Raw genomic sequence first — 16,759 nt, 5'->3', positions numbered from 1 at the left:
CACACCCACCCCACATTTATTAACATACATATTACACACCTGACTATCAATTACCAGTTGCCTGATTGAGTGCACACTCGTGTTGAAGCCACGCTTACAAACCCACGGTGTGTTTTGAAGCCGAGCGCTCTTGTGTGACACCACCTCCATGCTAATTGAACATCATCTCATTTCTCTCCTGTTTCCACAATATACCCCACACATTGCAGAGGTCAGAGGTCAGAGCACGCTGTAATCCATCAAGCTGTCAGTGGACTACACACACTATAGCAACGTGATAAAGATCATTTGCTGTAAGAGGAGTGTGTGATCATGTGAGGCGTGTTGCTGTAAGACACAGACAGATAGACAAGACAAATGCTCTGTTCATTCATGGGTGTTCCACCAACCTTGTGCACTTGTTCCTTGGTGTGTGTATGTGTGTATAAGAATCCTGACCGTCACTGTATTGTGTGTCGGTATTGACACATATGGATGTATTTGGTAATAGATGGTAGACCAGCAGGGGAGAAAAATCATTTAAAGTTTTACAATATCTACACAGTGAACCATGAAGAGTTAGAGCTACACACCTTACATGCCTTGATTAATAAATACAAAGAAATGATTCATACTGAGGCTACAATTTCTTTAATTGCACTTTGCTAGAGTGTAACATTTTTATAAACACCTTTGTTTGTTGGATAATCCCTGAGAGGCTTTACATTACAATGATTGGTAACGAGTGTTTTTCATACTTTTAATTCCTAAACTCCCTCAACTGTGCCAAAATCTGTAGCGCTTGGCTAACTGTATTGGGCAACAGCAATTTACTGTAATAAAAGTTACAGTAAATAAAAGGTAAAGATTTTTACCTTATGCTCACCATGGCTACATTTATTTTATTTGTCAAAAAGACAATATAAAAATGATATTTTAAAAATATTATTACAATGTAAAATAACTTTTTTATTATTTTAAATAATATATTTTTTTTATTGTTGTTTATTCCTGTGATGGCAAAGCTGAATTTTTTTGAGGAGATTTTTCTATTGTTTTTTGTGTCATGATCCTTAAAAAATCACTCTAATATACTGATTTGCTGCTCAAAAAACTTTTATTTTGTTATAAATGTTGATTATTATTATTATTTTATTATTTTTGCGGAAACTTAGACTTTTTTTCTGGATTAATTGATAACTAGAAAGTTTAAAAGAACAGCATTTATTTGAAATAGAAATCTTTTGTAACTATAAATATCTTTACTGTTTCTTTTAATCATTTTAATATATTTTTGCGGAATAAAAGTATTAATTTATGAAAAAAAATTCTGACCCCAAATTATGAAACAATGTGTACATTCATTATTTACATTTTTGTAATATTAATATAAAGTGATATTAATATAAAATATAAATAAAATTAAATATATAACATTATGTATTATCATCTAACAATATATAGTCAATTTCAAATTTTTACATTTAAAAAAATAATAAAATGGAATAGAATAAATCTGCTGCCAAGTAATCTTGATTATCTTACTGAAGGCTGTTTATTGGCTGTCAAACAACAAAGCAACTTAAATATGATTTTTGCAAGTGTGTGTTTATGTAACAACAGCTTCTGAATGAAATGTATTTTTTGTTCCCACGAGTTCATTATCATGTGTTTTCTGCAGATCTGTACTGTACGCTGGAGGTGGACTCTTTTGGTTACTTCGTCAGTAAGGCCATAACACGTGTGTTCAGAGACACAACAGAACCACAGTGGAATGAGGTGAGCTCTTTAAAAGTGTATCATTATAATAAATAAGAGTAACCATCATGTATCTGTCATTAATTCATCTGTCCTCCTATAGGAGTTTGAAATAGAGCTGGAGGGCTCTCAGTGTCTGCGGATCCTGTGCTACGAGAAGTGTTACGACAAATCAAAGCTCAATAAGGACGATAATGAGATTGTGGACAAGATCATGGGAAAGGGACAAGTACAGGTAGGACAAAGAGAGAAACACATTGCTAAACCACAGTATGTGCGCAAACAATGAGTAGACCCCACCAGACTGGTTTAGACCACAAAAGTTCAGACTTAAATTATAGTGGTTTCCTGATGCCAGTCATTTTATTGTTGTCTGGTTTGAGCTTGTGCTCTGCAGATGGGGTGTTGTGGTGCTGGATTTTTGGACATGGGTAACTTTACTGCCTGAGAAGCCATGATTTACATTTCTTTCACTTCACATACAGTACTTGGGAAATGTGAGTGTGTGTGTGTTGAGATCAGTGTGTTCACATGTGTTTGTAGCTGATGTTAATTGTTCAGGACTGGCATTAACTCAAGCCCAAAAATTCCCTCTCTAGAATAATTTTTCAACAGGCCCACCCCCCCCCCAAAAAAAAATTTGTAAGTTTGTTTTTTTTGTCTGGCTTTTATTAGTTTATTGTTAATGTTCATCTATCATTAATCTTCCGCTGATGCTACTCTTTTACTGTCATTATCAAGCCATTTTGTCTTTACAAATTTATTCTAAAAGTATTGCATTCGTTTTTCTTCTTTTAAATGTAGGGCAGCTTATGGGGGCTGAAAATGAGGTGGATTTAATTGCACTGGAGGTTTATTTCTGTTTTTATGTTCATGTTATTCTCTTGGGATCATAGCCAGAGGTGAATTAACCGCACAAGAGATGATTCTCTGTTTTCACGGAGAATGTGGTGTGTGTATCGCAGATATTACCATTAAAGACGCACACACAGCCCCACTTCTACAGTCAAAGAGGTACTCATAGGGATGATCTTTTGGGAATAGAGACGTCTCGGAGATGCTTTATGCCCATGAGGGTGCCTATGATGGATTTATGTTTGTATTTTCTGTTACAATGTTGCGTTATTCAGTATAAAAGTATTTAATTATGTTACATCATTACTTTTTGTGTAAAGTAATGTCTTACTAAAGTAACTCTTCCACTTCTTTCCGTGCATGTGAGCAACCTTGTTCATGTTAATTGAGTTTAAAGAGTGTGTTTAAATTGGTGATGAGAAGAGACTTTGTCTCTGAAGCTGATTTAGAGTCTTTACACAGGTTATTACTGAGACAATTTTATCACGGTTAAAAACAGTTGCACTGCCTAATGTCTGTGTGGAAACCTTGGTATTTTATTATTTTTATAAATACAGTTTTATTCTAAGGTTAGGTACGTACAGTATGCATCTAAGACAACTACTTTATTATTTGTGTAAGATATTATAGATTATGGAAGATATTAAAAGCTGGCCAAATGGAATGACAGTAAAGGTGAGAGAGTTTAAATCATCGTCATTCATGTATTCGGGATAATATTAGATTCGTACCAGGCACTTTGTTACGTTATACTGTCTTACTTGCCCGTGATCAGTGCTATTGAGGGCTAGGTCAACATCTGGACCATCTTAAGCTCTAAAAACCCAATCCTCCAAACTAATCAGTCTCTTTCATTAAGATTATGTAATGCTGTGATTGTGTTGCCATCATGAGTATCTGAGCCTGATCTTCTGTTTAAATCTTTCCCTCTGAGCGTCTGTTTTCTTAACTGCTCTGGTTGAGGTGGATGGAGCCAAAATGTTTCCCTTCCCTCCCTGGAGAGATCCTGATTTATTTAACAACTTTCTGGCTCCTACATGTAAAAATCCTTAAATGGTCACATTGTAGCTACTCCCTTCTGTTTTCAATGGACCCCGTTACAACAGTAATGTTTTATAGGGAGATGGGAAAACTTAGATTCATCTATTCACGTCCTGTTGCTGTTAAGATGATGATCGTAGTTACTACATCTTCATGTACATTCCTCGCCAAAATTCTAGCGTTAAGTCATTTTTCTGCCCACAATAAAACCACAATACTGTGCTAATCAACAAAATAACAGCCAATCAGAAGAAGCTTTACATAACAGCTCAATGAATGGCTTTGTTGCTGACACAGTGGACTCTCCTTGATGCTTGTCCTGTCTGGTTAAGACATGGTGCTACTCAAAGGCCCAGGATCATCCATCCATTAATATCACTCAGGCCTTTCATTTCAGCATATCTGCTTGGCTTGGGACCACTGGGAGTTGATCTTTGACCTCTGGGGGTTTCGTCTGTTATTGTCCATTAAAGGGCTTTTAAGTGCTGTTCCCCTTTTGTAGAGAGGGAACCAACTGGCTCTTCTTATGGAAAACTAATCAATATCTGTCACTGTATGACCAAACAAATACAAACACTCACATATCCTGTCAAAATAAGCTTCAGGAGCTTGATTGAAAAGACATGTTGCTTAAAGTGATTAACATTTAAGGTCATGCTGATGCTTTCCATGAATAAGGTGCTCTTCAGATCTCGGATTGATAATAGTTTATCTAACATATTTAATAGTTCTCTGGAACTATAAAAACCCTGTATTTGTGCTTTTAATCTCTGGAACTATAAAAACCCTGTATTTGTGCTTTTAATGCTTTTTAAAAAGTTATTGGACACCAATTTGCTAAAAGCACCATAGTTGTTGTACTAGTGTGTGCTTTTAATGCTTTTTAAAAAGTTATTGGACACCAATTTGTACACTGTTTCTAAAGCAAAAGTAATTCGTGTTGTAAATTTGTGAAAACTTGTTTGCGTTCCCTTTTTATTTTCTGCGAGTGTTACATCGATGTAGATAGCGATATGATGTTTTGCTTTTCTCTGTAGTGGCTGGTTATATAATGCCACAGACGACAACCGCAAAAGTGTGTAAGATTGTTTTTATGCTTTACTCCTCTCTTCACCAGCCTCCTTCTCTCTCCCTCAGGGAGTCCTCTTTCTCGTCATGCCTTCCTTTCGCTTTATCTCTTCCCCTTTAGTCAGTATCTTGTGGTCTTTTCATGTGTTTTCAGCTCTTCGGCTGTGAAGTGTTGTGTTGAGTGTCCTTGCGGAAACTCTTTCAGTTATAATGATCTCTCTGGGTGGGGTTGTATCCCCTCTGTTCCCTGTAAGGTGACTAATGCTATGCTTTGTCAACACAGTGCACTCTTTCATACATATGTGACCCTGGATAACAAAACGAGTCTTAAGTCGCTGGGGTATATTTTTAGCAATAGCCAAAAATACATTGTATGGGTCAAAATGATTGATTTTTATTTTATGCCAAAAATCATTAGGATATTAAGTAAAGATCATGTTCCATGAAGATATTTTGTAAATTTCCTACTGTAAATATATGAAAACGTAATGTTTGATTAGTAATATGCATTGCTAAGAACTTCATTTGGACAACTTTAATGGTGATTTTCTCAATATTTTGATCTTTTTGAACTCTCAGATTCCAGATTTTCAAATAGTTGTATCTCAGCCAAATATTGTCTGATCCTAACAAACCATACATCAATTGAAATCTTATTTATTCAGCTTTCAGATGATGTATAAATCTCAATTTTGAAAAATTGACGCTTATGACTGGTTTTGTGGTCCAGGATCACATATATGGTTTGAAGGGAGTCATATCTTACGCTAAAGTAGCATTTTATTATTCCCTGACATCATGTATTAATGTTAGTGCAGGTTTTGTTGTGTCTTCATGTAGTTTTTAGGACATTAGAAACATTTCTAATCAATGTTTAAAATGGTTATGTTGCTTAATATTTTTTGTGGAAACTGGTCGTTTTTTTTTTTTTTAATGGGTCTGGGATGAATAGAAAGTTCAAGAAATATAAATCTTTTGCAGCATTATACTTGTCTTTACTGCCACATTTGATAAATTTAATGCTAAATATCTAAAAAAAAAAGAGAACAATAATCTGACAGAACTAATAGAATTAGTATCATCTTCCTCTATTGTTTAGGAGTAATGCAACAATGGTAATAATTATTATTAATAATAATATTGTTATCACAATTACAGTAACAGTATAGTTAAAATATTTATTGACCAAGTTATTGAATACCGAATAGACATTGATTTGTAAACCTGGGTGGAGATTTGAATCGTTTCTTTTGAACAAATTATTTTCATGCACTTTTACGTTGAGATTGTATGTCTGCACAGTGATTAAATTGAACTGGAACAGTTTGGAACAATGTTAGACCACAACTATTAAAAAGTCTTAAAAACAGTGTGAAAGAGTTCATGCCTCAAAATCCTCTGATCTGATTGTCCATGCGCTGGTAGAGCAGGACATCATGTCCTCTTTGAGGCATTCTTCTCATTCCCTGTAACTCTAACTGCAACAAACCCATTCAGAACAGAACCTCATTTCACCCTGAGCCCCTTCTAGAGAGCTCCCTACGGAGACGAGCAACAGCCAACAACTCTGTCCTGGTCCCGTACCTCCCACCGACAATCTTTGCGCTTTGAGGTGTCTCCACAAACCCACACCTTCTCGAAACATAATTGTGTGAGAAAACAGTACAGAGTTCCTGGCAGGCTGGTTCCAGATGACATGTATTAGAATAGATTAAGCCCTGAGCTTGTTCATAACACCCAAGGTTCATCAGCCGTGGAGAGCATTTACACTTTATTTGTCTTCCTAGAAAGATTTGCGGTTAGCCATGGAGGTCTGGCATCATTTTTACATCCAGATCTGGTTTATGTTACAACATAAATAAGAAACTAGTCTGCCAGGCCTGATTTCTTGGTTTTGGCATCTTCGGGTTGTCTTTGTGTGAATTTGGTTGAGCATGGATTCATGCAGCGTTATTGTTTTCTGGTGTCTGTGCGTGCATGCATGGAACGTATTGTAATCTGAGTACTATAGACAGTCATTAATCATAACCACTCTGTCCGTCATGTTTTTTTGTGTAATATGTCATGTCACCTCTGTTTATCTCGCTTTTTCTCAAACATCTTACAATCCCCAGAGGCCCCAGAATCCATCACCCTTGACAGGTGGATGTTTTATGGTGCCTGCAGATACATTTGCTCACACACACAAACTCACTGTTGGGTGAACATACTAACAAATTGGTGGGACAGATTTGTTAAATATAAATGGTGTCAGTTTGCAGAGTCCAGCTGATGCTAGTGGCTGGCTACATGTGGCAATGTTTGTTTGAGTCCATCGAAAAGTGGGCATCACTACTCAGGATTTTCTCCATCGTCAATTATACTTGTTTTTTTTTTTTTGTCTTCTGGCTTCAGGCTTTAACTTTTTTTTATTTATTTATTTTTTTATTTATTTTTTCTTTTTTTGCTTATTTTGGCTGTATGGACATTTTGCATCAGTGAAATAGATTGGAGTTGACCCGCGCCATATATAATTAAAATACTTTCACTGTCTTCCTCTCATTTGTACACCATTTACTGTACGTGACTTGTCACAAAACCCATTTATTTCTTAATGTATTAAACTTTTCAAAAAGTTGTAAATAAAACAAAGTCTTGAAGTCATTCTACTTTAAAACTTGTAAACATGTTTTTTTTTTTAAAAACAATGTTACTTATTGTTTCTTGTTAATTATTTGTTACACTTACTAGCAATTAATGAGTGAAAGTTATCAAAGTAAATCCTAAACCATTTTTTGGTTTAGCACCAAACTGCTGAATGTGCCGTTAAGAAATCATTCCTTCTCTTGCTGTTATTTCTGTTAATTCTATTAAAATCACTGTTTGATCTGTTCTCAGGTTAATTCATGGTGTTTATAGACTGTTTTCAGTAACATGGCCTATTTTAGTTAACTAATTCCATGTTTACCGATTGCTGAAATTAAGGCTTTTCCTTTTAGATTCAAGTCTGCAGTGATGTGGCTGTAAAAGCAGAATTTCGCAGTGAGGATCGGATATAATTAGGTCATGTTTAGACAGGAAGTGGAACACAAAGCCCCAGTGAAATCATTTTAATTTAGCTGAAATTCACCAAATTTCACAAGCCTGCCAGCTTCCGTTGATCCGAGTCTTTCTTAGGAAAGTTTAATCAGATTTAGCATTTATTGGCTTCTTTTATTCACTTAGTTCTTGAGAAACAACAACAGGTCACTACATGTTGATTCCTCTTTGTGTTTTAGAAATAAATGTCCTCTCTCTCTCTCTCTCTCTCTCTCTCTCTCTCTCTCTCTCTCTCTCTTTTTTTTTTTTCTTTAATTTCCTTCCCAAATCAAATATTATCAGGGCTCAGAGAGCTCAAAACAGTGACACTCAAGGGCATCATGGGGCTAAGGAGGAGAACAACACTGAGTTCATTAAGTTCCCATCTCTTATATGTAGTCTACATCACTAACAAGGTTCTGGGCTTTTTGTTTAGGAACACTAAGTTAAAGGGATAGTTCACCCAAAAATGTGCAAACACTTTTGAACTTCAACTTACCATATTTGATGTGCTCAGTGTATGTGTGTTAATCAGTGTTTTAGTATGAATAAAAGCCTACATTTGTCATCATAGTGATCATGCAGTAATTGATGACATTCAGTTTTGGGTGAACTATCCTTTTAACATTTTTATGTGGCACAGTTTGAGGCATATTTTGGCTGTTGTTTGCTGATTGTAACAAATATATTACAATAGAAAATGCAACATAATAAATTACAAGTATTATATAATGTAATGTTTTTGATGTTGACAGTGGCTTTGGTCATGAATAATACATTGGCTGTACACTCACAAAAGTATACCAAACAATGTCTTCATAAACCAAATATTATTCACACATTATGCCTTAATTCTGTTTTGTTTTAAAGAATTGCAAAGTGCTACACACATTTTTTGTTAATATTGTTGAATGTCAAGGGAAGAAAATCAGCGAATCACAGTGTGAAATTTATCTTTACACTGAATTTATTAAAGCATAAAGCACCAGCATCTCCTCAGCAGAGCAGAGCAGAGCTCCCTCACATTCAGAGAGATGTTAACACAGCTTCCCCTGTGGACTTACATCATCCTCATCACAATCATCTATATGAAGCATTACATAACCATAAGTCTAGCTGTGCAACCCTTTTTGAGAGAGAACATGGACATAATGACATACATTGATTGAACTTAATGTTGTTTTCTGTTTGAACATTAAAGACCCTGCAGAATCATTCGTTTTGAACTTTATGCTAGTATACTCCCAAAAGTTTACTAAACTTCACTTTTAGCAGATATACACAGCTAAAAATTGGATCTAACTTAAAAGAAAAAGTGTGGAAAATGCCGTCTGTAAGCTTATTTTGTGCACCATTTGGCCAGCATGTGGTCTTTTTGCTGTGGGGCAAAAACTATGTTCCTGAACAAATGTATTCCTGAAGTCTATGACAGAAACAACAGTCAGAAAGAAAGAACAACAGCATTGTTTGAGCAGAGAGTATTTTATCAATATTACAGCTGGTAGTTTTTTTCCTTTTTCAATAGAAAGCATAAGAACATAAAAACAAAGATGGCAGATAGTCCAATAAAACAATATGTCAGCATGTCAAAAACATAAATCAGAGAGGGGGCAGTGTACCCTCCACCTGCAGCCCTGCCCTCACACGCTGCTCTGGAGAGCCCGTGGAGCGCACCTCATCTCATACACATCCTCCGTCCACACCAAACCTTCTCTCACCTTTCCATTAACACTCTATTTGTACATTCGGCCTCAAAATTCCATTTTTTTTTCTCCATGCACATGCCAATGGTGAATAAATTGAGAAAATGCAACTAATATATAGGTTGTATCCTGGCCATGAAAGCCATGCATTATTGCATTATTTCTAAAATATATTGTCCCTTTCATAAGTGAATTATTTAGATGCTTTCCTCTTGTGAACCTGTGACATATATATTTTTTAAAACCATATTATTTTATTGTAATATATTGTATTGCATGTACAGTATATGTACTGTACTATTATGGCAACTTTTGGCATTTAGCTAGTGAATGTTGGACTTTTCTCGGTGTAAATGAACATGGGTTCTCTTTACCTGATTTCTGCTGTCCCTTTCAGCTTCACACAGTTTATTCATGGGATTCCTTTGTTTCAAAGTGTCGCTGCATTTTGGTTGCGTAGGTTGTGTTATGCTGCTTTTTACTGAGATGGTGGTTTGCAGTCCCAGCTCCTCCTTTACTCTCTGATTTGTTCTGCTTTTGTTTCACATGATATTTTTGGATCAAATCAGTTACAAGATATTTGATATTCCAGCCTGAAATAGTTGACCCACGGGGTGTTTTATCATGTATGGTTTGTGTTTATGTACAAAAGGGCTAAGAAAAGAGTGGGAAGTCCGAACCCCTTTGTATGACTTTCTACAGGAAACACAGAGCCCATAAGAGCACATTTGGACCAAGTGCCTTTCTGAATACCACAAAAATGGTTGTGACACAATGAAGCCAGAGAGCATTCCTGTCCTTCTCTCTTTTCATGAATAGCAGATGATATTGGTATGAAGGCTCAGTGGATAAAAGCAGTTGTTCTCTCATGTTTGTGTAGAGCAGAAACAATCAACACACCAAGTGCACTTTTTTTGGTCACCTGTACACCTGTGTTTTATGTATATATTTTAAACTGTTTACTTGTAAATAATTATAACTTCCAATATATTCTAATAGGTCCTATATTTGTATTATCAGTTTCATTTTTGGATGTTGTGTGTAGATCACTCTTAATTTTATTTTTATATAAATGTATTTTGAATCAATGCACCTTATAATTACCCTTTTTTTGTGCCTTATTTTTATATTAAAATTTTAGTATTCTGATTAGTTACATTTATATATTTACTATATATTTAAATTCTGTTTATAAATTATATATTTATATTTATATTAGGGCTGTCACAATATCAACTTACATTGTTTTGGCCAAATATTTAATAATAAAATAAAAAAATGCTTTTAGTCAAATTTATTGAATCACACTCAGAATATAAGTGTAGGGAGATCGATAGAAATTTTGTTATTATAATGGTATAAAAAAAGCGTACAAAATTAACTTACTGTTGATCGGCACTTCCTTATGATATCAATATTTCATTTTTTGAAATATCACTGTTATCGTCAATACTGCTATATTGTGAGACTCATAGTTCATTTATTTAGTTCCAACTGTACTTTTTGAATTTTTCAAGTATGTGTGTGACTGATATAAAAAGACTTTGTGTGCTATGTGTGAGGATGAATTTGTCTTGTTACTGTGGCATTCTTCTTTTCTCTTTTCTCCTGAAGATATAGTGAATTCACACACACGGCCCTGGGCTGCCATTTCTATTTGCCAGCCGGCTAATCAGATTTCCCATTGCCAGATTTTTGCCCTCGATGTAATCCGTCTTTTCTCTTTTTGTCCCTCGAGGAATCAGGACAGAACATTTTGTATCCCCTGCTTTTCCCACTCTTGGTTTCTGATCTCTATTTTTTTTTCTTCCCAGCTATTCTTGTCATTTTCCAATACTTCAGGCCCTCTGAGCATTTCCTACTCCTAATTTCCTGCTGGTCCTCTTTCCTATCTCAATATCTCTGAGTTTCTCGTGGCATTGGTCAGGACTAGTGTTCTGTGTAGTGATCAGCTGAGAGACCTGTCACACATGATGTGTTGTGTGCTGCACAAGATTGTGACCAGACACCCACAACCCTTAAATTATGCTTTGGTGGGTGGTGTGGCATAGTGACTAAAGCTCAGGACGTTCTCAGGACATGCTGTAGATGTAACAATCCTCACTACCCAAAAGAGAATTATAGAGTTTCCTTTCCATTAAACAGGACATGTCATTATTACACTTGCCTGCTGTAAACATGTCAACGTCAAGTAACTTCTTCAAGCTGATGTTTCACTGTGATATGTCCCATGTAATGGTGCTAAAAGACATTTATACCGTGCCTTATTAACCACAGCCAACACAGTAGAGTGGCAGGCAATATAGTATACTTAACCAGCCATGATATCAACAAATGACAGGATTTTGCTGATTACATAATTTCTGTTTTTATGGAATTTAGCTGCCTTTTCTGTATCTCTGACCAACCACAGACTGGAATTTTCAGATCCAATTAAAGCACTTGTCTTGTAATGAAGGAGGGTGTGTGTGTGGGTTGGTTAGTGAGTGAGTTTGTTTGTTCAGCACAATGACATTTAAAGACCCAATCTCTGTAGTCACACACTCTAAAAAAATTCTTGGTTAAAACCAACCATTTCTATTTGGAACCCAAGCTGGTTGCGTTAAATGTTTGACCCAATATGCTGGGTTGTTTTATTTTACTCAGCTATTCTTTAAAAATTACTATATTGATCTCTTAAAATGGTTTGGAAATTACTAGAGGCAACAGTAATAATTAAAAAGGTGAACATTTATTAATAAGCAAGATCAACCATAGAGAAAAATATTAGACAAATTTAATTTATTTGGAAGAATACAGCATAGTTTACAATATTACATTCTTTTAAACTCATTTAACAAGTATTTTAGAAATAAAAAATGTAACATTTAAAAGTAACATTTTAAGTCAAATGTATTCAGCTGATCTCTTTTCACTGAAATAGTGCTGATTCTTAGCATAGATCATTGAATCTGATTAGACTGTTAGCATCTCTCTCAAAAATGACCAAAGAGTTTCCATATTTTCGAATATTGAAAACGGTAAAACTCGACTGTTTAACTCTAGGGGAGTTGGAGTTTCAAAAATATTGGAGTGTTCCTTTAATACCTGCAGAACGCCTGCACATGGCTGTGATGTGTGTTTTGTTCTCATAGTTATGGACAGTGGCTATATTGTCCTCATGTGGTCAGGTCAGATCGGTGCTCTCTGCTCCTCAGGGAACCATCACACAATCAGATCACACTTCTGCTACAGTACCTCAGCAACAATAGCTGACGTGGAGTTTAGTGACAGCAGACACACCGTGTGATTTCAGATGTCAATATTTCTGTGGGATCGAAGGGATAAACATTATTTTGTGTAGATAATAAGATGCATGTGCATGTGTGTACTTTGCTTTAACTGAATATAATTCTCCTGGTCCTATGCTGAAATATTCTAGTACATGGTGCGTTCAAGTGACGACATCAAAAGGTAGTCAAGTCAGCGTTTTCTTACAGGTTATAAATGTACTTCCTCATTCAAGCATTTCCTGATGCTTATTCACTCAAGCCTGTTAAGGTGCAGTGAATAGCACAGCCGCTGGGCTGCTTTAGATGGGCTTTAACTGCCTCTTATCTGTAGCTACAGCCCTAGTGGATGAGGATTAACTATTTAGCCATGAGGCTATTGCTTTAAATCACTTACACAATGTTGATACAGACATAGTGGATGAGGATTAATTATTTAGTAATGAGGCTATTGCTTTAAATCACTTACACAAACCCTTTTGTAAAATACAATTGCCTTATACATTGTAAACAATCTTGAATTCTGCATGAACCCCTAGTTCACCTCCATAAAACACACACACACACGCAGCAATGTTTATAGACCTGTCATTTTCCTTCAAGTATCCTTGTAAGATCAGCTCTTATTTGAGTCTGTTACACACTTAAATTTCCAGCTGACTGAAAGTGACATTTTGGCACAGCACAATTCAGCCTTCTGAATCTCACAAATAAATGTCTGGGTGATATTTTACCCCCTAAAAAAAAAAAAATACACACTAAAAAAAATATATATATATATATATATATATATATATATATATATATATATATATATATATATATATATATATATATATATAAATAAATTAAATATATATATATATATATAAATAAATTAAATAATAAAAATAATAATTTCTGAAAAATATAAACTTTTCCCAATATTAGATTTTTTTTATATTTTATTTTATTTATTTTACTAATTTATTTTTTCAAAGCTTTTCATTACTGAAGATGAATTAGACTAATAATATAGATTTTTTTTTTTTATATATATATATACTTTTAAGGGTGTGTGTGTGTGTGTGTGTCAGAATCACCAATTCAGCTGATTGTCAGTTAAAGATGATCAAAACATGATGAGAGCGAAACAGATACCAACAGTGAGCGAGAGAGATACTGAAAGGTTACATCCCTCATTCGTGACCCAGACATCATTATCAAGTCCCCCGATGGAAATAGCTGACACCCGAAATATTTCCTTCTTCAGCGCACAAATCAGTGTAACTCTGAAAGGGAGTTTGACTGAAATGTCAGAGAAACATTTTCCCTCACCTTTAAATGTCACTTCCTGCTCATTCCTGCAGACGTACTCGCACAGACATTCAGCTGTAGATTTTAGTTTTTAGAAAGAAAGCTTTTGAACTTACTTGATTGTTGTTGTTTTAACTTGGTTCTGTTAAGGTAGGCGGTGTTAAGATATTGAATGCTTCTGTGTGATAAGGGTTTGATATTGCGAAGGCTGTTCTTTTCCGATATGTAGACACTCTCTGTAATGAATGCAGGATTTCAGTCTAGGTGTCGCCTGCACATCGCGTCAGATGTCACAACAGTGTACGTCATCCTGCGATATCCAGGGCTTGTTTTCTGTACAGGCGCCTAGGCTCACTCACATACAATTTCTTTGATACCCTGGGATTTATGTGTCTCTGTCTGAATGTTGGTTGAGAGGTCATCTCAAACTTCTTATATGGTCTCTTTACGTTTACGCACAAACTTACTGGAGTTTTCCAGTGAAAAAGATATTTAGTTTGTCACATTTTAAATGTTCTTGGATACAATGGTTGTTACACCTGTTAATGCCATATCAGAACAAATATAGACATATTTCATTTGTATATATTGCATTTATTTAAAAAAATATATATAAATATAAACATATAAATATAAATAAAAGCTTAAAATGCATAAAATTTAAAAATATGTAAACATAATTTATTCCTTTAATGGCAATACCAGTCTCTTTTTCCTCCCAGAAACTCTGATCCAAATGGGTCAAGACCCAAATAAACACTCCGGAGGCGCCACAAGACAATCTGTTTAATCAGCTGACTGTAAGCTCTCAGACCTGCTACTGGACCACAGAGAACCTAAAGCTGAATCAATACACCTTATTATTCCAGCAAATCACCTAGAACTGCTTATCAAAGACCTATGTATGCAGGAAGTTAAAGTGCTGATGAGCGGTGATTGGCAGTCCTCAGTTTTTGAGTTCAGGATGCTTGTTTGGTACCACTACTGAAACCCAACGGTGGGACCCTGCTGGAAAATATTTCATATGTGTGTTGAAATTTCTGAGGCAGAGCGAAGAACAGAAAGGGCAACATATAGTAGCAGGCTTTTGTAAAGGTCTGTTTATGAATAATGAATCATAAAACAGCTTACATTAACTTTTGTGTTTTTTTTACACAGCTTTAAGGCCATGTTGTGAGCTATGTAAATATGTTTCAGTGATGGGTTTATCTGCGTTTTTAGTGTTAATATTTGTAGCAGTGGTGCTATAACAGTGATTATTTTAGTGATGGTTTTTTTAGTCTGACTAGAATCAGCCTCTTTTAAAGCATAAATACAGAGGCTTCTTTTAACTATCAGAACAGCCTTTCAAAATCTACAGATATCAAAGCACTTTTATTAACAGAACTTTTATTAACCAATCCACCAATCCACTGACATCAACAGCAAATATCTGTTAATATTCTTTTTGAGCAATGTATCAGCCATTCTATTGTAGGGCTGTGATTGCTGAAATGCTTCTAATATGTGTCTGATGGACCCATAAGCAGTCAACTATACATGGATAGTTTTGAGTAAATGCTGCTGCTAAGATTCTCAAATTTGCACATCAACATCATTTCTGATCTTCTGAGAATAGATTTCCAGATCATTCCTTCATTCTATCGGTGTGAGCTCATTGTTATGGACTTCTGTCATTCCTGTGGAGCTCCAGGATACAGTCCAGGTCATCACGGGCACACATTCCATTAACACAACCACTTATCTGTTGGATTTATTTTGAATGTTGATGTACTCCACTTGAAAATGAAGCTGAAACTTTATCATCCCTACAGATGTTTTTATTGTAAAGTGAGAAGTAATAGTTCATCATTTATAGCTGTAAGAACAAATTCAGGGTTTCCTGTATTTTACTGCAAAAGCCCTGCTTCTTACTTTATAACGTAATAAAACATAATTGTTTTGAAGTACTCTATAACAGTGGTTCTTGACCTGGGGGCTGGAGCAAACTTTGAAGGATGCATGGAATGACTTTTAAATATTGAAATTACTAAATGATTGTTGTTATATTAAAATAATCTAACTCTAATTTAAATTAAAGTTCTAAAAATGTACGTTATTAATTATACTTCTATCGCTCAATAAATAGTTTTTATTGAATAATGTATATCAATATTCTCAATATTGTTTTTATTAATAAAAAAATGTCATATTACAGTAGAAATTCTGAAAATATGGCCTATGAATATTGTGTTGGACATTGAGGGTCAAAAAGGTACACACACTGTCATTCACTGTTAACCCTTCAACTTCCCATTGCTAATCCAACAAAGATTGGAGTCATTTCCGATCCTGTGCCTCATTTTCTGGTCAGAGGTCATCTGTGCTGGACCTCATGGATCGTGAAGTGACCTCTTTCATGGGTTAACTGCTTTAGTAAGCCTGATCTTGACCGGATTAGACTGACCTTTTATACCTCTGTTCTTTCCTTCTAAATTAATTAACAACATGTTAAACAAAGGCTCCGAAAACCTTAGCAACCACATACTAATGCCCTGCCAACTAAACAGAACATACAATAGCATCATGGTTGTTTCTACATATATATATATTTTTTTTTTGTTTTCAGCAGAAGAAAGAAACTCGCACACAATTTGTATTTTAATCCATTCGCTAAAATTAGAGGTCAAAAAATAATTGTTGCACTCCCTGTTGAAGACCCTTACTATAATGCAAAGTTTTCTGCTGTAATTG

General features: G+C 35.1%; 1 protein-coding gene across 3 annotated transcripts in view; it reads left to right on the top strand.

The window, feature by feature from the left end:
- Positions 1-16,759, top strand: part of LOC109063898 (active breakpoint cluster region-related protein-like) — a 158,780-nt gene that overhangs the window by 115,251 nt on the left and 26,770 nt on the right. For all 3 annotated transcript variants that reach the window (XM_042756843.1, XM_042756844.1, XM_042756845.1), the window contains 2 exons: positions 1,661-1,758; positions 1,841-1,972. In XM_042756843.1, coding sequence (XP_042612777.1) covers positions 1,661-1,758; positions 1,841-1,972 — 230 coding nt within the window. The remainder of the gene's footprint in view (positions 1-1,660; positions 1,759-1,840; positions 1,973-16,759) is intronic.

Source organism: Cyprinus carpio, chromosome A5, assembly GCF_018340385.1.
Source record: "Cyprinus carpio isolate SPL01 chromosome A5, ASM1834038v1, whole genome shotgun sequence".
NCBI lineage: Eukaryota > Metazoa > Chordata > Actinopteri > Cypriniformes > Cyprinidae > Cyprinus > Cyprinus carpio.
Note: the sequence above shows the minus strand (reverse complement) of the source record. Positions and strands in the feature narration are given on the sequence as shown.